This window comes from Mirounga angustirostris, unplaced genomic scaffold, assembly GCF_029215605.1.
Source record: "Mirounga angustirostris isolate CCGP_5_RB_7025 unplaced genomic scaffold, mMirAng1.0.hap1 SCAF_8, whole genome shotgun sequence".
In the NCBI taxonomy this organism is placed as follows: domain Eukaryota; kingdom Metazoa; phylum Chordata; class Mammalia; order Carnivora; family Phocidae; genus Mirounga; species Mirounga angustirostris.
This window is the reverse complement of record NW_026991716.1, coordinates 31778086-31802022: the sequence shown is the minus strand read 5'-3', so window position 1 is coordinate 31802022 and position 23937 is coordinate 31778086. Positions and strand designations below refer to the sequence as shown.

General features: G+C 53.3%; 1 protein-coding gene and 1 long non-coding RNA gene across 5 annotated transcripts in view; one reads left to right on the top strand and one right to left on the bottom strand.

Annotated features, from left to right (window-relative positions):
• LOC123837668 (uncharacterized) overlaps positions 1 to 23937 on the top strand; it is a 52634-nt gene that overhangs the window by 10420 nt on the left and 18277 nt on the right. The window lies entirely within an intron of this gene.
• SCUBE3 (signal peptide, CUB domain and EGF like domain containing 3) overlaps positions 1 to 23937 on the bottom strand; it is a 37482-nt gene that overhangs the window by 5178 nt on the left and 8367 nt on the right. The window contains exons 2-22 of one of the 2 annotated variants that reach the window (XM_064597500.1): positions 18562 to 18684; positions 16701 to 16826; positions 14150 to 14284; positions 13669 to 13794; positions 13377 to 13493; positions 11213 to 11260; positions 8712 to 8828; positions 6924 to 7046; positions 6330 to 6446; positions 5710 to 5835; positions 5318 to 5434; positions 5075 to 5179; positions 4668 to 4784; positions 4191 to 4349; positions 3735 to 3950; positions 3184 to 3345; positions 2813 to 2980; positions 2135 to 2296; positions 1509 to 1706; positions 878 to 1030; positions 674 to 753 (exon numbers count right to left, since the gene is read on the bottom strand). In XM_064597500.1, the coding sequence (XP_064453570.1) occupies positions 674 to 753; positions 878 to 1030; positions 1509 to 1706; positions 2135 to 2296; positions 2813 to 2980; positions 3184 to 3345; positions 3735 to 3950; positions 4191 to 4349; positions 4668 to 4784; positions 5075 to 5179; positions 5318 to 5434; positions 5710 to 5835; positions 6330 to 6446; positions 6924 to 7046; positions 8712 to 8828; positions 11213 to 11260; positions 13377 to 13493; positions 13669 to 13794; positions 14150 to 14284; positions 16701 to 16826; positions 18562 to 18684 (2795 nt within the window). The remainder of the gene's footprint in view (positions 1 to 673; positions 754 to 877; positions 1031 to 1508; positions 1707 to 2134; positions 2297 to 2812; positions 2981 to 3183; positions 3346 to 3734; positions 3951 to 4190; positions 4350 to 4667; positions 4785 to 5074; positions 5180 to 5317; positions 5435 to 5709; positions 5836 to 6329; positions 6447 to 6923; positions 7047 to 8711; positions 8829 to 11212; positions 11261 to 13376; positions 13494 to 13668; positions 13795 to 14149; positions 14285 to 16700; positions 16827 to 18561; positions 18685 to 23937) is intronic. The other variant, XM_045866754.3, reaches the window with a different exon arrangement.

Genomic DNA, 23937 nt, shown 5'->3' with positions numbered 1-23937 from the left:
ATGATTTTCTTTGTAGTCTGCAAGTTCTAGGAGATTTTTGTCATTGTGTCTCTTATTTTGACGATAATGCAAAAATGATTTTAATAACCATAAAGATAAAATTTGTTCTTGCATTGATAATTTATGAAGGATAATACTGTTGCTAGGACTGTAGCTTCCCAAGTAAGATTTTCTCAAACAGATCCACAGACCCTGGCGGGTCTAGTTCATTCTTTAATGTTGGTAACATTTCTTTTCCTTTAAAACAGGTTGTGCTGAATTAACTCTGAGAAACACTGTGCTAGATCTGCTCCTTTTCTGTGGGAACTGAGGAGGGAGGCAGGGAAGGGAGGGACTTATGCAGAAGCATCTTTCTGTACCTCATTTCCCCCCTATTTCTTGGTACAAGCCGTAGGGGACATTTCATCTCCTCATCTTCTCTTCCTCTTCCCCCACAGTATAAGGTAGTGTGAGGGACCCTGCAGTCAGGTGGACTTGGATGCACTGGGCAAGTTCTATAACTCTGTGCCTTAGTTTTCTTATGTGTAAAGTGGGAATGATAAAAGTACCTATTTCATAGAGCTCTTGTGTATATCAAATGAGAATATTCCTGTAAGCCTTCAGCCTACTGCCTGCACATTGTTACATGCTCATTAAATGCTGGCTATTCTTGTTGCTGTGCTCGTTCACTTGCCTTTAAAATCTCCTGGTGGTTTTCAGACGCATAGAGCCGGCCATCTCGAACAATGTCTTCTACTAGCTGCTCATAGTCCTCTGCAAAATCAACCAAGGGGAGCAGTTTACGAGTGGAAACTCTTCCTGCTCCCCCTGCTCCCTCCTAAGACTCATGAGCCTCACCTTTCTCACCCACCTCCCTGGCATTCCTGCCCTTGCTCACCATCATAGGTAACATAGGGGATCTGGAAGCCACGAGCGCTGTTGGCCTCACTTGTCTTAAAGTTGATCCAAAGCTTCCTGGAGCGGGCCGTGAAAGCAATGGGCCGCTCGTAGGTCTGGCAGGTCTCATAGGTAGTAATGGAGGATGGGGAGGCTGGGAAGGCAAGCAGCAGGTCAGGAGAGCAGCAGGGCAGGCTACCCAAGCCCTCGTGGAGGAGGGCCGTGGGGGGAAGGAGTCATGCTGACAGAGGCTCTCCCCTGTGCATGTACCTCCCCCACCCCCAGCATAAACATATCCTCTCCCACTGCCCTCTGCTTGTTCCACAACTCCTCTTTGATGTCCGGGCACTCACAGAGTGTAAGAAATTTGACATTTAAATGAATGGAACAGCAAAAATGCTAGAACAGGAAAGTGACATGTGTAACACTATTGGAGTTCTAATCCCAATGCTGGCTTTCTTAACTCTGCTCTCCACCCAACATAGAGCATTCATTGCTGTTTTCCTTTGTTAGCCTCTCTCGTCCCAAGGCCTCCCTTCTCACTGCCCCAGTTCTTCCTGTACCCATCTTCTCTCTCTCTCTCCCTCCCAACCAGATTTGCCCTTCCCTGGCCCAGCTCTGCAGCCACCCACAGTTCTTTCTCATGACGAGGACGTCCCCACACTCATCCTCAGATGGCAGGAAGATCTCGGGTACCACGATAAGGATCTTGCGCTTGGGTGGGGGGTTGATGTTCCAGATGCACTCCACGCCAGCTGGGTAGTTGCCTGGGTAGTTGGGGGACTCGATATAGCCAGTGAACTCACCCAGCTCCCCACCACACTGGCGATCTGTATGCAAACCCAGGTGCAAGAAAGAGAGCAAGAAAGAGAAGGGAAGTCAACAGGGAAATGGGTTAGGGATATTGAAGCGTTTTGAAGTGGAAATCAGACACATGTAGATAGCCGCCTTCCTCGTTCATCATCTCTTCTCCAAGTTCTGGGTCCACCTTCCTTCCCGCCCTTTTAGTACCTTCTCATCTCACTTCACCTCTCTGTCTCCCCACTACCTGTGTCCAGGGAGAGAGTGCCATGGGGCCCAGTCCAGCAATGGTCTTGGGATTGAGTGGGTTGGGAGAGGTGGAGGGTGGGACTTTCGTGCCCACCCACTCCCTAGCCTTGCTCCCTGTGGGTTTACTTATCCCACCCCCAACCTCTTCTCATGGCCATTGTTCCCAGGCCTCTCTACGCCCTTTTCCACCGCCTGGCCTGCCACATACTCTTGCACTGGGCCACGCTGGTGGAGCCATCAAAGTCAGTGCTTGTGTTTCCTGGACAGCGGGTGCAGAAGTTCTGACGGAAGTCAGGCTGATAGGAGCCCATGGCACAGCGGATACAGCGATGGATGCTGGTGTTGTAGTAGTGACCAGGGGAGCACTGGACTGCAGGCAAGGGGGAAAGGTAGGAGTTAAGATGGCAGGCAAGTGGGAGTTCTGGGGCATGGGATGAGCAGGACATATTCATCATGGAGAAGCAGGGGACTGAAGATACCCAAGTTCCTTCCAAAGCCCCAACCTTTCCTAGTCATGCCAGAATTTAAGCCTAGGGAAAAACAAACTTGACAGACTGGTCGGCTACTGTGCCAGTCCTTTTCTTTCAGGCACTGAGCATCGTGCCAAACCTATAGAAACTTATTTGTAGTATTGAGGGGAATATGCTACCCGTTCTCCAAAGCAGAGGAGTAAATGAGACTGTTATTTATTCCCTAATTCCTGGACTTGGGACTGGTGAGGGTCAGGATGTGTCCTCTGAGCGGGACGGTATGGTTGGTCAGGCAGCTGGGCCCTTCCCAGTCTGGGGAAGATGGTGGGGCAACATACTTAGGTTTACTCTGGGGACTTGGAGAGTTTTTGGAAGTAGTTCAAGCTGGGGAGTCTCCAAGTGAGTAGCCCATTCACCTTTGGTGTCACAGTCTTGGAAGGAGATGGCCCCCTCATGCTTGGTGGTGAGGCCCCCACCACATGGGAAGCACAAGGTCCGTCCTGCTTCAGGTTGGTAGGTGCCCCGTGGACATGGCTGGCAGGGCTTGAACCCGTCTACAGAGTATTGGCCAGGTGAGCACTGACCTGCAATGAATCAAGGGCCCAACTCTGATGGGGATGGTCCTGGTCATTCCCTCGGATTACCCAGTCTCAGGGACAGAGGCACACAAACTGGATGTTGACGAGGAGAGTGGTCTGGAGCCCGGGCCTGCCCTTGGGAAATCCCATGCCCGTGGGTGTCCCAGTGCCCACCCTACCCCACTGTGTATTGTTTGTTCCCCTGGCACCTGCACATGTGGTGACGTTGGTGGCTCCGAGAGGCCCGTGGGCATCACTCCCAGGGCAAAGGTCGCAGGAGAGCTGCCCTTCTCTCTCCTGGAAGGTGCCCGCTGGGCATGGCACACACTGCTCCGTCTGGCCGTGGTAATACGTTCCCTGCGGGCAGCTGACTGAGGGAGAGTCGGCCGCGCTAGCCACCCCCCCCACCCCCCCGCCTATTTCCCACCACCCAGGCCTGGGATTCCCCTTCCCGCCCCCCCTTTCCCCCCTCACCCCCCCCCCCCCCCCGATTCAAGGAGAATCTCTGTCTGGGAAGAGGCAGAATCCTGCTTGGGAAGACCAGGGGCCAAAGCCACGTACAGGAGGGTTGGTGGTCCCTCTAGACATGATATCCCTCTAGATTTCAGCCTGGGACCAGGGAGAGGAGGATGATAGGCAGGAGGGTCTTGGCTGCCTCATAATTTGAGGTACAACAGAGGCCATAAAGTGTCCTGCTCTGAGGCCCAAGTTGGGCCATCCCCACTCCCCTGTTCCCCTTTTCCCCAGCAAGCTCCCTTACCACACTTAGCCCCAGCACGGTGCTGCCCAGGCCTACAGGTCTCCACCAGCTCTGCTCGCTCCCCAGCTCCTGGGCCCGGCTTGTGGGCCAGTTCATAATCAAGGCCTGCCAGGCGCAGCAGGAAGCGGTCCTGGTTGATGGACTTTCTAAGCATCTTCAGGGACCCTTTCAGCCGCCGTTCCATTCGCTGTCGGAGGCAGGGGAGTCCACAGGCAGCTGGTGGTAGATGATGGTATGAGTCAGGGAAGGAAGAGAAAGTGGCTGTGAGCAGGAGGGCAGGGAGCAAAGCTAGGAGCTAGGAGGGGCATAGTAAGAGACTGGCTCCTGGCTTTGGTGTTAGGCGGGGTCTGCCCTTAGTACAGGCGTTGCCCCTTCCTTTTGCTGCTGAGACCTGCGGTTTCCCCACCTCTGACCCCTTGCTTTCCACCCTCCTCCCAGCAGTGCCCCCAGTCCCACCTGTGGTTTCTTCGGCTCTGACCTCTGCCTCCAGTTCCAGGGTGAGCCGAGTGACTTCCTTGGCTGGAGGGGTCCGGGCCCGCCGGCCCTTGCCCTTCCGAGAGGAGTCACACTTGAGGTGGATGAAGGTGACCTGGCAGTCAGAGCAGGGGGCACCACCTGGGGGAGAGGACTTGTCAACCCCAGGGGCAGAGAAAGTTCTCGCTCCCAGCTCTCACTGTTCCACCCCAAGCCAGCCAGACCTCACCAGATCTCCGCAACTATCTCAGTTCGCTTTTAATGTAGGATACCAATTATTTGGTGGGGGGATATCCCAGGACTTCCTTGGGCCCTGTGCCTGCAAGAGCCTCTTCCCCTGCTCTGTCCAGAGTTCAGGACGCCAGCGGGTTTTTGGAGATCTCGCTAAGCAGAGGAGTGGAGCGGTGGGAAGGGTGTGGTGGCCAGACAACCCAGTGGGGTGGGGGCCCCAGTCCAGACCTTGCCCCAGGATCCTGCTGGCCTCCTCCATTTTGCCTTTGTTTCGCAGGTGCAGGCGGCACTTGGCATCCTTGATCTTGAAGGAAGCCCGCTGTTTAACTGATAGCACTGCAGCCTCTAGGGGGATGGTAGAAGCTCAGCACAGCCTGGGGGCCCCGTAGGGGTGGGAACTGCTGTGGAGGGTATCGAGAAGCTGGGCAATAAGCCAGGGGCTTGGCTGGAGAAGGATTATGAAAGCCAGGGGAGTCAGATGTTAGGGGCAGAGGGAGCAAGGCAGAAGGGCTGAAGAATGACAAAGCAAGGAAGGGGATCCAGGATAAAATAAGGCCAGGAGGAGTAATGAAGAGAAATAGGGGTTACTAAGCAAGAGAGTAAGGTGGGAACAAGGCCTCTGGGCTGGTGCTCACCATGGCAGTGGTTGGAGTTTGTGCTGTTCCCGGTGTGGCCAGCTCGGGCTGGAGTGGCCCTGGGGCTGGGGGTGCCACAGCTCACCGTGAAGCCATTCTCAGACTCTGAGAGAAGGGGGCTGTCACAGCTCTGACCACCCCCCCCAACACCCACTGGGTGGAGTAATGCAGCGGAAGCAGAAGAGCTCCCTGCACAGCTGGCCTTTCCTCCCTGCCAGCCCTACAGCAACCGCCTCTGTGTACCTGGCGAAAACCGGGCCCGGGAGGGGCAGGTCAGGGCACAGGTGTCCTTCTTGCCAGACCGGTTGCAGCTGAGCATGGCTTTCGAGGCACCAGGACTGCTTTGACATTTTACTGGCTCTAGGAAGGGGAGAGGGACCGGAGGAAGAGAGGGCCTTCCTCCCCCACCCTCCTCCGCCATTCGCTCATTTGGAGGAAGAGAACTGTGATTGTAAACCGAGACCGATGAGGGGATTCTTTACCAGAAACTTCATGTCTCTAACTCAGATGACTACATTCTGCTCCCCTACTACTTCGCAGCTTCCTCAGCGTGGAAGGACCCCACTTCCAGGACCCCAATTTCCACCCCCCCAAAAGTGCAGTGCCGGCTCTGGCCAGCAGAGGGTGCTGCCCACCTGTGCAATCTTTGCCGTTCCAGTGCAGCCGGCCCTGGCCCGCGGGGCAGGTACACTGGTAGCTGCCCGGAGTGTTGATGCAGCCGAAGCGGCAACCTCCGCGGTTGATGCTGCACTCATCCACATCTGGGGGAAGGAGTAGGGAGATACCAACAATGGTGGAGGCGGAGTAGGAGCCACGGAGTGGGCAGTGAGTGAGGACCTTTGGTTAGAGTCCCAGGCACTCCGAGACGACTACTGGCTTGAGCAAACTCAAGCCTAGGACCTCCCTCCCTTATCTCTGCCCCCAGCCAAAGAACAACCGACTGAAAAGGGGCCTGGCTGACAAGGTTTTTAAAGCCTTCCACTCCTTCCTGCCACTGGGACTGGAATTTGGAAGTTGCGGATGGGAGTCAAGAGGCAGCGATGGGATGGGAGATAGAAATTATGGCAGCAGAATGCTGTTCCCCGATCTCATCTCCTAGTTGTCTTAGTATCTCCCAGGTCATCGTGATGGATGCAGACATGGCACATGCACCTGGGGACTGCCCACAGCCACAAGCCAACTCAGGAACTTGTTCAGCGGAAGGGTGTGGAGATGAGAGGGGCCGGGTGGTGGAGGGTGTGAATTGCTGGCTTACCCCCACAGTGGGTGACACCATACAGCAGGTAGCCATGATGGCAGAGGCACTGGAAACTTCCCGGTGTGTTGACACATATGTGGTCACAGGTTCGATCAAAAGAACACTCGTCTATATCTGGAAGAACAGGGATGCAAGCCACTGAATCTGTCTTGGGGCACTCGACCCTGGGACCCCTTGCTTAGGTGGAGGACCCACATGAGGGGCCTTGACCCTCCCTCATGGCCCAGCCCTAGGATCAATGATTTAGCAGTGCCTACCCATCCCCTGTGCCCCCTCCACTTGTAGTCTTTGGAGTCAGGAACTGTGAGATCTGGTGCCCATGGATCAGGACCACCATATGTGGTTAGGCAGGTCAGATCCTGCCAAGGATTTGAATTAGGGAGAAATCCATCCCTCCTCCTTGCCAAGAGCAAGGTAGAGCTGGTCCATCAAGAGGAAGGGGTACGTTTGCTAATTTCAGCATGACACTGCCTATGGAGACTCTCCACAGTGTCCACTGACTTTCTCAGACTCTGGCCCTCTGGCCTCCCTGAAGCTCTCCTACCCCTAGAACCTCTCCCAAGGCTTTCCCCTTGGCCCACATCTGCTCACCCTGGCAGTTCCTTTCATTGATGAGAAGCTTATAGCCCTTCTTGCAGCTGCATTCAAAGCTGCCCACTGTGTTGCGGCAAATGTGGTCACAGCCCCCATTGTTCAAGCGGCACTCATCTATGTCTGGGGAAGCAGAACAAAGCAGAACCAAAGGTGATACCAAAGCCTGGGGACAACAAATAAGGAGATGACCTCCCTCCCTCCCTCACAGAGACAGAGAAAACCAAGCAGAGCCCTGGGCCTGCTGTTCTGACTCCTCTCTCACTCTCTAGTCTGTTTCTTCCCTGTTCATGGGATCTGTGGTCATTAGGAACACCTTTCCTGGGACTGAGCCCTGTTAGAAAGGGACAGATGGGAAGCAGAGTCAGGCCCTCAAGGAATTGCCTAGAGTAGGAAGTAGGTAGGCATTCGAACCAGGGGGCTAGTTTCTGTCCTTCATTCTGTGGTGATGGCCGTTCCCCAAAAGGCTGGTGGGTAAGGTTTATCCCATGCTGTCCCCCGTCCCTGCCCGGCCTAAGAGCCCTAGGCAGCGGTGTGGGGGGTGGCACAGAGAGGTGAAGATTCAAAGGGGCAGCCCTTCAGAGAGGAGGAGCTAGGAGAGAGCCAGGCACCAGGACCTCCAGGAGAGCCAGTGAGGCTGGGTAGCTGCTGGGGGAGGGGTGGGGGCCAGGCAGGGGGCAGGACTGGGAGAGGTCTGGAGAGGCTCAGGCCTGAGGCGGCTTTCAGCACTAGGAAGGGAAGGGGGGCCCGTGAGCAGCTTCCTTCCTGAGGTCAAGTTCCCCAAGCTGGTGGCAGACAGGACCCAGGCTACTTACCCCTACTTGGGGGAGGGGGCAGAGAGGGCAGTCTTCCACTTCACTCTTAGCATACCTGTCAACAGTCCTTCCCAGCAGGAAACCTCTCAACTCTGGCTGTCTGACCTGCTGCCCCAGCCCTCCCTGTCTCCCCATCCTCTCTGCCAGCTGTTGGGCCAAAAGACACAAAGGAGGAGCTCAGTCCTCTTTCCAGGCCTCCTTGTGACCAGGCGACACAGACCTGATGAATCATTATTTCAGTATGGCTACCCTCCCTTTTTCCTCCCCCCACTCCACCTTTCTCCCAGACCTGGCTTATTAAAAGGAAGGGAAATAGAATGGACAATATGGGAAATTATACCATAATAATAGTTAACACAAGACACTTACCATCTGTCAGGTACTGTTCTAAGTACTTTTTATATAATTTATATATAACTGATCTAATCCTTAGGACAAGCACCATTATTGTAGTGGAACTGAGGCACAGATGCTAAGTAACTTGCGCAGGGTTGCAGAGCTGGGATCTGAACGCAGGTAGCCAGGCTCCAGCATCAGTGCTCCCAACTGCCACCCTCTTCTCCCTCTGACCAGTGTAGCCTTTCCACTTGGAAAGGTCTGGGGAATGTGGGTTAAGAAGGTTATGGAACACATCTGTGACCTTGTACACACACAGTCAGGGCTCAAATATCCTTCTAGAGCCAGGGACAAATGAGAATGGCATGTTCATTAAGCAAGAGGGTTAGGGACCTGTAGGGGGATAGGAATGAGAGTAAGGAAAACAATGTAGGGTTGGGGCACTAAGGAGCTGGTCGGACTTTCGTGCCCCTTGAACTGAGGTGGGAAAGGCAGACGAGATAAGTCTTGCCATGCCTTCGGTTCTTTCTAATCAGGACAGCCTCCGGGGGTTGAGGAGCTCCTATAATAGGTACTGTATCTCTGGTCCCAACCTCGGCCCCTTACCCCGATGCTCCTGTCCTCTGAGAGCCCTTACCTTTGCAGGTCTTCCTGTCTGGCTGCAGCATGAAGCCCACGGGGCAGCTGCAGTGGACGCCCGTGGCTGCATCGTGGCACTTACTGTCACAGCCCCCGTTGTTGACAGCACAGGTCTCTGTTTAGGAGGGAGGCACGGGGATGGTAATTGGGTTACTTGCTTGGAGGAATCCCAAACTTGAGGGGAGTAGAGAGCGGAGGCGCGAGGGAAGGCCTCAGCTGCCTCCCTGTGCTTTCGAAGGAGCATTCAGTGGAGGCTCCCAGCCCCCATCCCCTCACAAGTGCAGCCAAGCAGTCCACTTCCCTGCCCCCTACTTGATTGAAACAAGGTGGACAGCAGTGAGGCAGGTACAAGCCAGAGCTGTCAGGCAGGAATGCGCTGAGGGGGTGGAGGAGGTGGAGCGGGGAGGGCGCAGGGAGGGATGGGAGCTAAGGAAGGGTGGTTCTCAGCCTCCAGGGAACAAGAAGGGACAGATAGGAGTCTCCTCCTTTTTCCACCGACTATCTCTCTGGTGTCAGGGTGGGATAGTCTTGGGAAGAGTGAGCCTAGTGATCCCTAAGACAGCTGAGGGATGGCCACCAATTCATCTTCCCCTTCCTCCTTGCTCAGCTGTCTTAAAAAAAGGTCCCAGTTCCAGGCCTGACTGCTCATCCTCAGAGGAGAGGCACATACTTGGTCATTTCCCAGCCCCTCCTGGCTACCTCCAACTCCTCCCAAGCCCTCCTTTTAGTTCCAAATGGAGATAAGCTGGCTGTTCTGTTGTTTTCCTTTCCTAATGGGGAGAGACTGGCTAGGTAGGAGACCGGGGGGGGGGGGGGGGGGGACTGCTGCAAAAGGAGAAGAAGAATCCAGAGGATGAGGCAGGGTATATGAAGGTAGATGAGAGCCAGAGAACCTCAAGGCTAAGTCTCTTCTCTTGCCTCGTCTTGACTGGTAAGTTCTCTTTGCTGAGGGGTCACAGTAGGGGGAGTATGGATGGGTCACTCTCCCTATTTTCTGAATTCAGAGCAGGACATAAACAAGTTTAAACTGCAGCTCAGGAGAGTCAGGTAAGCCCAGGGGAAAACCATCAGTTCAAATAGTGCAAGGCCCTGACCCAGGGACTCTGGAGGAAGCATGGGCCATCCTCTGGGGAGGCTAGAGTTCTCCCATTGGAGAGACAAAATCCCAAGCCCTCTCCCAGGGAAGAAAGGAGAGTGGTTCTGTGAATCAAGGGAACTGAATGAGAAAAGCAGCGGAGAGTACTATCATCTTCTTGAATCTTTGACTGCTAAAACCCAGGCCCAACCCTTGTCACCAAGGGGACCACCAAGGCAAGGGTTCTAGAAGAAGCCCAACGCTACCTGTGGGTCCCCAGTCAGGCCCTGGTTGCTCAAATGCCCAGGTTTAGGAGCAGCCACAGTGGGATCTCCTATGTACCACTCCCCCTCTAGTCTCCTGTGATTCCCCAAGACCATGGGAGGAACTGGGAGGGAACCTTGAATTCAGGCTCCAAACCTAGCCATTCCCTCCAAGAGTGCTCTTAGTATAAGAAGAGGTCCCCCAAGGCCTGGAGCAGGGGGAGAGAACAGAGGTCCTGCGCCAGGACTAGGTAGGTTCGGAGGGACCCAGGGTGGGGAGCAGCAGAGCTGGTACAACGTCCATCCAGTTCAGACCAGGATGCCGGGCATAGCTGCCCTCCTGTGCAGGGCAGCATTCGCCAGGCCAGGGTTGGGGTGGCAGGATGGCAGAGCCTCAACCCTTTGCTCTTTGGGTCACGGTATTAAGCCACAGTTTAATCTGTGCTTGCTCTGTGCCAGGCACTTAGATGCTCCGCACACACTGTCTCAGTTTTCTCAGCAACCCTAAGGGAGAACTCTGTCTCCCTGTCTAGAGAAGAGTAAACCAAGGACCAGAGAAGAAAGTAGCTTGCTGGAGGTTGTACAGGTAGAAAGTGGCAGAGGCAGGATTCAAACTCAGGTCAGTCTGAATTCAGGTGTCATGCTGGTACCCGTTACGGTGGGACAGAATGGTGAGTGATGCTGCTGTGAGCTGGTGTGGGTAAGAACCCAAGGACACGGCCCCACGGAGGGGATGGCCTCGAACTCTATCCCATCCCTGTCTCAGCCACCTAATGGGCACAGCGGGTGAGCTGGAGCTGCTGGGTCTTTTGCTGCGTAGAAGGCAGAGAGAGGGAGGGGGCAGATGGTGGGGAAAGGGTGAGGTGTTAAGAGGGTGGGAGAGGGAGAAGGTGGCAGGAGGGAGCAGGAGAGGAAGGAGAGGAGGAGAGGGACAGGAACAAAAAAGACAAAACCAACATGAAGGCTCCTGGGCCAGCTCTTGGGGACTCGGGTGTCCTGTCACCCAATGGGCCCAGTACCCAAGCTGCAGGGGAGCCCTGCTGGTAGGCTGGAGTCCAGTCAGGCTGGGCCCAGTGGGCATGCGGTTAGTGGGAGCCCCAGCGGGTTAGCCCTTCCCCTAGCAAGCCAGTGAGAGCAAGCGGAGAGAGCAGACATATTTACCATTAGAAACGGCCTGAGGGGGGATGTGCTGCTCTAGCCGCCTTTCCCCTGTTTGACATTGTAAAAAAGCTGTTTAGATGCTGGGCAGCAGCCACTGTGGCCCACTGGGCCCCAGTCCCCTCCCTTCCCTCCTCCACCCCTGTAGCCCCAAACCACTAACCCCAAGTGATGAGCCCTTAGACTCCTACACTTAGCTCCCCAGCCTTGTCCTGCCTGGTATCCTCGAAGAAGCCAGGCTCCCACCAGATGACTGATGGAAAACAGAGTCCCAGGGAGGGGCCGTCATGGGCCCAGTACCACACAGCATGCCAAAGGCAGAGCTGGGATGCAATCTCAAATTTTACACGCTGCCAAGACCCAAAGGGTGCCCACCTTTTTGGCTAAACTCTACTGCCCTCTCTGTCTCCCCACTAAATTTGAATGTCCTGGCGGCCCCAAACAATGACGTTTCCTCCTACCAGGGCTGGGGACAAAAATGTGATTAGGGCAAGGCAAACTAAGTTCTATTGGAGAAGAGGGAGAGGAACTCGGGATGAATATAACTGTGAACCCTAGAGCTGCCTCATTTGCTCTCTTCTGCCTCGCTTAGCCATGGTCCAGAAGAGAGAATGGGTCTCGCATTAGAGAAGAGCTCAAGCTTACTAGGGGTATTTTCAAAAGCAGCCATGCCCAGGACTATGTGAACAGAAGGCAACCAGAGAGGGACCTGGCCCCACATTCATGGGTCTGAGCTCTGTCCTGATACATGCAGCTTTTCTTTAAGGACCGCATGCAGTTTCTCCTGGAGGACTCTGGGGATGTGTGAGTGTGTCCAGGGGATGGTGGGAGGTTTAGGAAGCAGAAGAATTCGACTTACGAGGAAAAAGATGAAAGGAGCTGGAACAAACCAGCCAGGAGGTGACATGAAGACCTAAAAATGTCCCAGGGTCTTTAAAGGGTTAGTTCAGAGGGAAACATGTAGCGGGAGAGAGTGTGTGCCGGTCTCGAGCAGGTACTCAGAGGACACGTTTAAGAGCACCATTTGCTCCCCTGTTCCTGTGTCTGGGGGTTAGGGCAATGCTGTCTGCAGAGACGGGCGGGGTCTCTGGGGAGAGATGGGGAGAGTCTGGTTCTTAAGCCGAATGTCATGTCTCTGACGAATACAAAGAGCGACTGTGTTCACGCTTCCTCGTCCTCCGCATGTTGTAGTGCATGAGATGACTGGCATCCGTAAATACCCGTGCCCACAGAACAAGCTCGCCCCTGCCTGGCTCCAGACACAGCCTTTCTCCCTGCCCAAACCCTTCCCTTTCATTTCCCACTTCTCCAGGGGCACGCCTTGTCCCATCGTCTTTCTCAGCACTCTGTGAGCACATAGTAATTGGCCTTCACAAAAGTCCTAAAGACAGAAGGGGTGAGGAATTAAACTTCAGGAATCAAGGAATTAAACCCAGCTATGGTACCTGACGGTATGTGAGGTAAGGCCTAGGAATCCAGGAAAAGGGATCCAGGTGTTAAGAAGGCCCCAACCGGGGCGAGAGGGATGGAAGGCTGGAGCTGGTGGGGCAGTGGAGGGCTGCAGGCAGAGGTGTGGAGGAGAGAGGAGGGGGTGCGGGCGCGGGGGAGGGGAGCGGGCAGGGGTACACAGGACGGAGAGGAAGAAGAAACCTGGAGTCAGGAAACCCCATTTGTCAGTTCAGGGCTGGTTGTTCCAGGAAAGGGCGCTGTGTCCCCCCCCCCTCCCCCCAGTTCCAGAGCAGGGACGGTGGGCTGTGACAGCTCCCATCTTACCACATGAGTCCCCCAGGGCCTCGGGTCAGGCTCCGTCAGCCGCGTGGCCCCAGCTCTCCTCCCCCTCTCAAGCACAGCCTTGGTCAACAAGCACCTCTGCTAATTATTCCCACTTTGGCAACACTTTATCCTGGATAAAGAGGACGGCGAGGGCCCCCGGGGGTGGGGCAGGAGAACGAGCGGGCTGGGGAGGAGAAGAGGGTGAGGCCTGCAAGCTCTCAGGGTTGTCCCTCACTAGCCCTGGCCTTGTCGTCTGGCTCTTCAGTGCACTCACCGGTCATTCTGCGCCCAGCACCCGGGCCCCAGGTGCTCCCCCTCGCCCCTGGTTCTCCAGGGCCCCGACCCCCACCCTCGCCCCATCCCAGGCGGACTCGCGTTCACGGGCCTCACCCACCGATGCACGTCTTCCCGTCGGTATGGAGCACGAACTTGACATGGCAGCCGCACCGGGGACCCTGCTCTGTGTCATCGCACGTGTGCTGGCAGCCACCGTTACCGTAATTGCACGTCACTGTGCAGAGAGGGTGGGAGGCCTGTCAGCTTGCTGCTCCCCGGGCCCCAGCGTTCTCCACAGCACAGACACTGGCTCTCTGCTCTAGCTGCCTCTCCCACGCTCCCTTTTCCTCCCACGTCTCGCTGCCCAGTCCCTGTGCGCTTCTCCCTCACTGCCATCCCAGTTCTCTCACATTTACAGTCCCGTTGGTTCTTGGTGAGCTCGAAGCCAGGGCGGCATTCACAGGCAATACCCCCTTTGGGTGTCTCCCGGCAGATGTGAGCACAGCCGTGGTTCTTGTTCATGCAATTCATTCCTTCTAAAAGGGAAGAGGAGGGAGGTGAGTGCTCCGTATGCCTGGATGCCTAGAGGAAGAGGAACTAGGGGGACAGTGGGGCCTAGGAGATTGAGAGAATCCACTGAGGCTGCCCCATAGTAACCTCAATCCCACACTGATCCCAACCCCAAATGAATTCCCCCAGATTTTGCTCCAACACAGTGTCTGTCCATGGAGCCCTTAAGGATGTGACTGTGTTGAGGGACAAGAGAGGAAGGAGCCGGTGGAGTTGAGAACAGAGGGTGAGACCCAGGGGGTTTTGAGGGAAAACTCCCCCGCAGGTAGAGAGAAGCCTGGGGTGCAGGGCTGGGCCCTCCCGGGTCGTGGGCTGACTGACCTTCTGGCCGCTGGATGCAGGTGTGCTGGTTGTCGCTGAGGAAGAAGCCCTCCCGGCAGTGGCACTCATAGCTGCCCATCATGTTGACGCAGCTCTGCTGACAGCCACCATTGCCCTCGGCACACTCGTCCACATCTGTGTAGGATGGGTGGTTGGTGAGGCCATGGGGTGCAGGCCAGGGTCCAGAGTGTGCCCTGAGACTTCAGCATGCCCTCCCCACCCCAATGCAGCACGCAGCCTCAGGCCAGAAAATTCTCGCTCACTCATCAGCTAATGCTCTACTGCTCTGGAAGAGGCCACCCTAAGAGGGCAGAGCTGGGGAGCTAAGCCAGTGCAAAGGGGACAGTGGCACCTGCCTCTCTCAAGTGAAGACTTGCCTCCCTTTCCCTCACTTGTTGGAATTGGGTGTGAGAGCAGAGGAAATCACGAAAGGAGCCAGGGCAAGAGGGAACAGAGATGACAATAAGGATGGGGATTGGTCAGGGAGAGGAGCTGGGGCAGTGGTTGCAGCCAGGGAATGCAACGACTTGGATCTGGCTCCAAGTGCAGGGAGAGCTGTGGCCATGGCGCTAGGTCTGAGGGGTGACGTGGGTAAAGGCAGCAAGCCTCAACTCCTTGCAGGGCAGGGACCATTTCTGTGGACAGGCCACGGCCCCATCCTTCCTCCCCTCCCCCTATGCCTGGGCTTGCTGCCATAGTCCTTAGCCTTTCTCCTATTTTGGTTTAACAAAACAGTCTGGTAGCTTGGTGGGGAGGGGTGGGAGGAGAGCTGCCAGGCCACACCCTAATTACCACCCCAAATCACCACCCCCAGGTCTCAGAGCCAAGCTCATTCTGGGGCTCCCATTTCAATGCCTTGATTCCATCTCTGTGCTACCTACTGCCCTCCCAAGTCCCTAGCCCTTCTCGGTTTTCCTTGGCCCAGCAGGCATCCAGGAGATTGGTGTCCAAACAGAGCAGCTAGAATTTGAGCTCCTGAAGCCCTCATCTGCCCCTCTCTTCCCATCCTCTCTGCTGAGCCCTGAGACCCTGTCCTTTCCCCCTTCTGGCCAAGGGCAGAGGGGCACGGATCCAGCAGGCTCCTGCCTGAGAGAGGTACCTGTTGTAAAGCCAAGGAGATACACTTTCCTTTTCCTTATACCTGTCCCCTCCCCTTCTCTCACTGCACCCGACTTCTCCCCATCCTTGTCTTTCCACTGTTGCCCCATCCTACAGTCCATCCTTCTATTTGCTCCCTTCTAGTGCAACCTTGTGACTTTGCTACTCTTTAGCCAAGTTCCTTCCTCCAATTCTCAGTGGGGAAACTGAGGCCCAGGGCATAGATGACATAGGGTTCCCCTAAAAGCCAAAGGTAGAGTTGAGACTTTGAACCCCAACCCTAAGGGTAGGGTTTGGTAGACCTTTGCTCCCCCTGACTCTTCCCATACCTATTCATTCTCTTACCCTCTGGTTGGTTCTCCCCAAAATGCAGGGAAAAAAGACTTGGTGAGAATCAGGGACTTAGAAAGGTCAAAGGCAGCCGAAGAACTCAGAAGCTGATGTTTCCCGTCCTGCAGGAAACTCACTGTCCTGGTCAAAGTGTCATAGCTTCTCTTTCTGAAGGAGTCCTCAAAGAGGCCCTCACAGGTGACTGGGCAGAAGAGAAGTGAGGTCCTTCTCTGGTAGAAGAGGTGGCCAGGGCTGGGGGGAAGGGCCCAGCATGGCTCAGGCTGTAGAGGCCTGGGTTGGGAATAGAAACCTATAAGCCTGGTCCAAAGATGGGATGTGACTGGGTCTAGAGGCAGCCCTGTAGGAAGGAGGCTCTCCTAGACTAAGGGAGCCTCAGATAATTCATTGGTTTGGTCATGTGGGGAAGCAGCCTAGCTGCTTTTCTGGGCATCATTCCTCTTCTCTTCCTGTCCTGCTCTTCTAATCTTCCAGTCTCTTACTTTTATTTTGACACCAGAGAGGAAGAATTTGGAAAAGGACCCCTGGCTTCACATTTCAAATCCTTTTCTGCTATGGGCTTCAGTGTTTCTACTTGGGGAAGAATCTGACATGGTCCCAGTAATTTTCCAAAATGATGAGACCAAAGTTGAGTGGAGTTGCCTAGAGATTCTCCTATCTCTGACCCAGCTCCTGGGTCAAGGATCAGGTCAGATTGAGGCCTGAGAAGTGAGGAGAGGGAGAGCCTGGAGACTGCAGGACAAGCTGGAAGAAAACCAGTCTTTAAGGGTCAGAGGCTCCCCGGCACTCAGGGGAGCACCACCACCGTCACCACCATTATCATCATCAAACATTCCTCCCATTTATTGAAGTGTAGAGCCAAATGACCTTCCCACCATGCTCTGCTCCCTATGGCTACACCTACTATTGTCATCTTCTGGCCCTTGCCCTGGGAGCACTTTCTAGCAGCATCTCCTCTGATGTTTTTCATCCAGCAGCAGGGTTATTTCATCCTCAGCGCCCAGTCTCAAAGGGGAGGCTGACCTTATTCTCTATTTTGTGGGAAACGCCTCCTTCCCCACAAGACAGCCCTTCTGCCCACACCTCCTCTCCCTCCTTTGCTCACCCAGACAGTTGTGTCCATCATGTGCCAGGTGGAATCCATCATAGCAGGTGCATCGGTAATTGCCAGGGATGTTGACACAGTCGTGCACACAACCTGCATTATCTTCTCGTTCGCACTCATCCACATCTGTGGGCAAAGAAGATCTGAGGCAGCTGGCCCACCAGCATGCCCCCCACTGTCTACCCCTGGGCTCGGCCCTGTGGTGGTTTAAATATATATATGTGTATATATATATATATATCTTCTCTGTGTATGTATGTTTACATAGTTACTTTCATAGCCTACAAACCATTTTGCATTTTACTATTTTTTTTAAAGATTTTATTTATTTATTTGACAGAGAGGGAAGCAGCGAGAGAGGGAACACAAGCAGGGGGAGAGGGAGAGGGAGAAGCAGGCTCCCCGCCGAGCAGGGAGACCAATGCGGGGCTCGATCCCAGGACCCTGGGATCATGACCTGAGCCGAAGGCAGACTCTCAACAACTGAGCCACCCAGGCGCCTCACATTTTGCTATTTTCATCTATACTTAAGTCATAGGGGCTCCTGGGTGGCTCAGCTGGTTAAGTGTCAGACTCTTGATTTTGGCTCAGGTCATGATCTCAGGGTTGTGAGATCGAGCCTTGCATCAGGCTCCACACTGAGCATGCAGCCTGCTTAGGATTCTCTCTCCCTCTCCCTCTGCCCCTCCCCCACCCCCTCTCCCTCTCTAAAAGTAAGTAAGTAAGTAAATAAATAAAATAAATAAAATATGGGATCGAACCCCGCATCAGGCTCCCTGCTCTGCAGGAAGCCCGCTTCTGCCTCTCCCACTCCCCCTGCTTTTGTTCCTGCTCTCACTATCTCTCTCTGTCAAATAAATAATCTAAAACATAAAATAAATAAATAAATAAAAATAAACTTAAGTCATAAACATTTTCGTATGTCTCCACCCAGTCTTTCTTTTTTTTTTTTTTAAAGATTTTATTTATTTATTCATAAGAGACAGAGAGAGAGAGAGAGAGAGAGAGAGGCAGAGGGAGAAGCAGGCTCCCCACCGAGCAGGGAGCCCGATGCAGGACTCAATCCCAGGAGTCTGGGATCATGACCTGAGCCAAAGGCAGATGCTTAACCATCTGAGCCACCCAGGCGCCCTCCACCCAGTCTTTCTAATTACCACTGTACATGGTTGCAGAATATTCCATTGTGTTGTTATATCATAATTTAGTCATCCTTTATTGTCGGATTCCTTCCATTTATTTTACTATCATAAATAATGCATAAAGAACATCTTCTGGATATTATTCTGTTTCATTGAATTTCCCTTGAATAAGTCCCTAAGAATAAAATTTCTGGGTCAAAGGGTATAAAAATACCTTTTAAGATTCCTGCTAGGTATGACAAAATCACTTTTCAGTTTATAATGTCACCAAGAATTAATGAGTGTACCTGGTCCACTAAAGTCTTACCAACACTGAAGGTCATACATTGAAAATAACATCTCAAGCATGCTTTAATTTGCACTGGTTAATTATGAGAGGGGTAGAATGTGTTTGTTTATGGTATGAATTTCCCCTGGGGTAAACTGTCTGTTCTCATCCTATGTGGGAATGGTAGAAGGGCCTAAAGATGGAGGTTCCAATGTCAGGGCACCTCAGGCCTTAGTCCCATGATTCTGATCCCCTGCCCAGCCAAGCTGGGAGGCTGTGAACTATTCCCACCAGAGCCTCATCTAGCCTCTATGGTGCCCTCCCGGGGGAAAAAATAGCCACCCCTCCCAACCCCCTCCCCAAGCTCGCAGGGATTGCAGGCCTTACTGTCATGTGCAGTGTGGCTGAGGGCAGTGGCACTGATTCCCCCTCTCAGGCACCCTCCCAGCCTCACCTTTGCAGTGTTTACCGTCCCCTGTGTAGCCAGACTTGCAGATGCACTTGTATGACCGTGGGGTGTTCTGGCAGATCGCATCGATGTGGCAGTTGTCAGTCCCCTCCACACATTCATCCACATCTGGCAGGGGCAGAGGGGGCATGTGAGACCCTCTATCAGTGCATTCCAAGGGGTGTCCTGAAGGTGGTTCCCCAAGGGCAAAATCCCCTCTCCTCTAAAATAGAGATAGTGACCCCTCCAAGAGCAGGTGCTCTTCCAACACCCTTCTGATTTCAGAGTAGGTCGAAATTACCTTCTGTAATTTCAGGAATTCAAAAAGCACCCCACTCTCCTCAGAAATACTTAATCCATAATGACAGCTAAAATTCCATCATTTGAAATACTCCTCTTTGATTTAAAAACAAACAAAAACCCTTGGACTGAGTAGCACACTTACCTTGATTAGAAATATTCAACTTAGTGTGAATTAGTTTACCTCTCTTAGGAGCAGGCTTGAGGCCGGGGGCGGGGGGGGGGGAGCGGGGAGGGGCATGGGGACAGTGGCCTCTGGGAAAGTGGCAGGGCCCAGTGGCCCTCAGTAATGGAAGGAGGAAGAAAGGGAGAAGACAGGGCACCAGAAAAATCCTCATCTGCCTCAGTTCTGCTTGAGACCAGGCCTGCTCCCACTTGCCCACCATGGCACCAAGAATCTTTAGAGCAAAGAAGTTCCATCCTGGAAGATTTCCCTCGGCCCCTGTGCTGTCAACAGCAGAGGGACCAGGACCGGGCAGGGGCTGGTACCAGCAACCTGAAGCCTGATCAGTGGGGCACTTGTGGCTTTCCAGCTAACTCCAGCTTGTCCAGCCCACCACCCTGAACCGTCCCATCTAACCCAAGGTACTCCTCTCCCTCCTGGCTCTCACTCTGACATGAGGTGCTCCTCACAGAGCTATGCTGAAGGAAGAGGCCACCCAAGATCTAGCAAAAAAGAGGATGGTTCTGAAAGGACAGAGCAAAGAAAACCATTTACCATCTTTGGGCAAAAGATTCTAACTTCTGGGGTAACATTACAGTGCGCATTAAAGCAGAGCTAAAATATGGCAACATGTTGCATTCAGTTGAAAATGTTTTACAGGGTGTATTTGTGAAAGGTACTATGCTGAAGGCTGTGGAAGCCCCAAGGTAACTTGGCCCAGCCAGAAGGAGAGACAAGTAAGTAACATGAGGCAGGGTGTGGTTGAGCGCTACAGAGACATTAGACATAAGGTGAGAGGGTCCTCAGCCCTGGCTACACAACATCAGAGTTAACTCCCCTAGGAGATGCCCAGCGCCATCCCCAGTGGTCCCGGGCAACGAGCCTGCAGTATTTTTCGAAAGCTCCCCAGGGGAGTCTAACATGCAGCCAGGCTTGAGAATCTCTGTGAAAAAGATCAGAGGAGGAAGAGACTACTTCTAGCTGTGAACTGGGGAACCCAAGTGTAGAGGTAGCCACCTGCAAATAAAGAAATGGGATTTGCAATCAAGACAGTGGACTGTAAAAAAAAATAATAATAAGTGGACTATAGCGTTGCCTGGCTTTGGTTAAAATGCAGATTCTCAGGCCCTATCGCCAAGCTACAGAATCCAAATCCTTAAGGTGCTTGATATATATTTTTACAGAATGTGAATGAACAAGTGGACCAGTAATCACTCCAATTTATCGATACCCAGGAGTCCTAGCTTGAAACAGTTAATTGTCCTCTGCTTTCATATTTCAAGAAGTACTTTGGGGGCAGGACTGAGGCTTCCTGGGGCAAAGAAGAGAACTGAAATTTGGAAGAGTGCCCCCAAACATCCTGCCTCAAATCTTCTGGACTTCCACTCAGCTCTGTGCTCTACCTTCCAACTCTCTTGGACTCCTCTGCAGCCGTCCGCCACGCCCGGTGATTCCAACTGCTGTAACTCACACTTACTCTCCACCTCCCTCAGGCTCGGCGGTCATGGTGTCTCTGCCTGCTGGCCCACCCTGGGAACTCATTCCCAAATGAAAGAACAGAGAAGGGGGCATGAAGACTAGTGGAGGGCAAGAAGGGTAGTAGAGAGTAGATAGTAAGAAGCTGTGTGGAGTATCAGTAGGTCCAACGAAGAAATATACTCTCATAAAAAGAGCCTAAGCTCTGAAACCAGTCAGTCCCAGATTCAAATCCAGCTCTACCTCTCTAGGGAAGATTTTCTGATTCTCTTATTTCTTCCTCTTTAAAATGGGGATAATACCTCCTCATGAGAGTCTGTGAACAGTTGATAAGATAATCTGTGTAAAGTTCCTAATAAAATATCTGGGAAATAGTACGGAAGCTGGTTCAGACAACAAATGCTCTAGGACTGTGCTGTCTATGATGGTAGCCATGAAGCACATATGGCTATTTAAATTAACTTAAAATTCAGTCGCTCAGTTGCACTAGGCCAAGTGCTCAATGGCCATATGTGGCTAATGGCCACCACCAATGGATAGCACTTCCAATACCACAGGAAGTTCTATTGGAACACTGCTCTCAGAGTTAATAAGGGATACGCCTAGGCCTGAGTGGACCAAAAAACTTCCTGAGCAGTGGGATTCAAGTTGAGTTTTGGAGACTGGATCAGCATTTGACCGTCAGAAGAAGAAAGAGGAAATTTCAAGTGTGATTGAACACATGAAGAAAGATAAGGCACCCAGAGATCCAAGTCCTATTCTCTGTCCCCACATTTATACATGCCCTTGTGAGTCTTCGAGGCTGGCCTGGGACATTGGACAATCCCAGTGACTAATGATCATTCTGTCCATCCTGCTTTGAGCTCTCTTCTGTCTCTCACCATCTCTTCCCCTGCAGCCAGCCGGGCGATTTAGAAACCCACTGGGAAGCCCTTCCTCTAGGCCCATTTCAGAGGGACATGCCTGTCTCCGAATCATTGGGTGATTTGCTGGAGTCTGCACCGGGCTATCTGGGCTCTCAGTTCTTTGCTTTGCCTCCAGTTCAGTGCTCACTAGGACCAGAGTGCCCCTGATGCTGATGGCAGCAAACCCAGGCTTCCCGGCAGAGCCTGTAGACCCTTCCAGCAGCTGGGCTCTTCCCACCATCCTACCCACTCCCTCATCGCCCTACTCACGGTGCTTATCCCTCTCCAGCCAAGAGTCTCTGCCCTGGAAGACTTCGATCTCTCAGCTCCTCCCTCTACAACGTCTAAGCATTCTGCCCTTGTCCAAGCATTCACATACATCTCATTCTTCACATTTGAGATGCAGTTCTCTTTTCTCTAACCACACTGTTCCCGGCTACCCCAATCTGGTTCAAAATTGTCTTCCCCAAAGCTCTTCCTGCTGAGCCCCATTCCTAAAGAGTTCCTGGTCCCAGGGGATTCAGCCTGCCTCCACTCACTTGCTGCCATTGCTGAGTCCTTCTACTAATGCTGTCAAGCCCTCTTGTGTGGCATATTCAGCTTCCCTCACTTGGCTAGTCACTCATTGAGGACAGGACCTTTCAACCATTTGACTGGAATCTTTTGAAGCAGTTCAGGCCTAAAGCAGAGCTCTGAGGGGTGCCTGGGTGGCTCAGTCGGTTGGGCGCCTGACTCTTGGTTTCGGCTCAGGTGATCTCAGGGTCGTGAGATCGAGCCCTGGGCCTGCTTGAGATTCTCTCTCTCCCTCTTCCTCTGCCCCTCCCCCCTCTAAAAACAAACAAACAAACAAACAAAACAAAGCTCTGAAATAGGGCCCCCCATTATATCCTGTGTCTCCTCCTTTTGCCAGTTCATTCTTTCAGAGCCCCCTTCCACCACATCTGCCCACCCACGATTTGTCCATGCAGGGATCCTTTCGATACCCATAGGCACAGTCTCATCATAGCTCTCAGGGAGCAAGTATTTACTACTGGCCTGACAAACAAGTTGACGCTAGTTGGACATGGATTGGTCTAGACCGGTGGTTCTCAACCCTGGTTGCACACTGGGATTCCCTGGGGGCCTTTTAAAAAATGTGGTTGTCTAGGCACTCTCCTACACCAGCTGCATCAGGATCTCTAGGGTGAGGCTGGGCTGGGCTGCTGTCTATCTTCCTTTACCATCTCAGATAATATGAATAGAACCATTTGCCCGAGCTGGGAAGACACTGGGGGCAGCAAGATGACAGAGTGTTTGAGAAAAGGGATTCTGGAGTGATACCGTGTCAGTGTAAATGCCAACCCCACCTCTGTCTGTGTGGTCCTGGGCCAGCTTCTGAACTGACCTGTTCCCTCCTCTGTAACTGCGTCTCAGAATAATAGCACCTCCTCATGGGGCTGCCATGTGCATCAAATGAGTTAATACTTGTCAAGTACTTAGCACTGCAGTGCGGGCATATAGTAAGTGCTCAGAAAGGTCTGCTATTTTTGTTCCTTCTCTCCAACTGTCTCCCCGGTATTGTTTCTGAACCCCCTTTCTGCTCCTCCTTCCTCTTACCAAAGCCCCATTTCAGGCCTGGTGTAGGGCCAATGCAGCACCAGGAGAGCTTGTGATGGTACAGGGAATGTTGGGGAGACACCACTCTCTCTGCCCATGCTTGGAACTGCCCAAAGAGGAGGGTGAAGTGGGTGACGGGCCAGTTGGGAACCAAAAAGCAGCCCTCCACGATCCCTTGTGAGGGCTCTCCTTTTGTGCCTTTACTCCCACCCCAGGTGCGGGGCTGGATCAAAAGCTGAACTTGGGGAGAGTGGCAGCTGCAGAGATACCCCAGATGAGTCCAGACCTCCTTGCCTTACCCTCCCCTGGCATGAATGCATGGGTCTGTAACTGCAGCAGCTTTCCCAGTGCCATCTGACATTTCTGCTGGATTTGCTTCTGCACCTAGCAAAGCGCTCCACAAACTCTGCTCAATGTAGGGAGGGAGGGTGGGATGTGGGGGTGGCGTTTAGAGGGTGAGAGGGCAGACCGGACCAGAAAGGGTGGATTGTTTGACCATGGGCAGTCCTAAGATTCCCTTCTGAGGATGGGGAAGTACCCCAAAAGGGAAGCAGGAGGACCCTGAAGGAAACACTTCCATCTGCTTCAAAATTTTGCCCAGGTCCAGCTCAGGAGTAACAACAAATGGAAATGAGCAGAATGCAGGCTGCAGATAAGCAGACACCCCTAGGGAGAGTCCACCCCACCCCCCTTTACATTACCACAGTAGTTACCCTATCACTCACAGCAGCCGATTTGCTGGGCCCAGTGAGGAGGTCCAAAGCAGCCTGCCTGGTATCCTAATGGGCCTGCATGACCGTGACATCCTTCCTGCCCAAGCCAGGTTAGCCTCAGGTGATTGGGCTGAGTGCAGGCTGTCTGATTGCCTGACCAATCACTGTCTTATGATGCCTCTTACGTGCTGCTTTGTACCATTATTTAACTTCTAGTTCATGTGCAGTA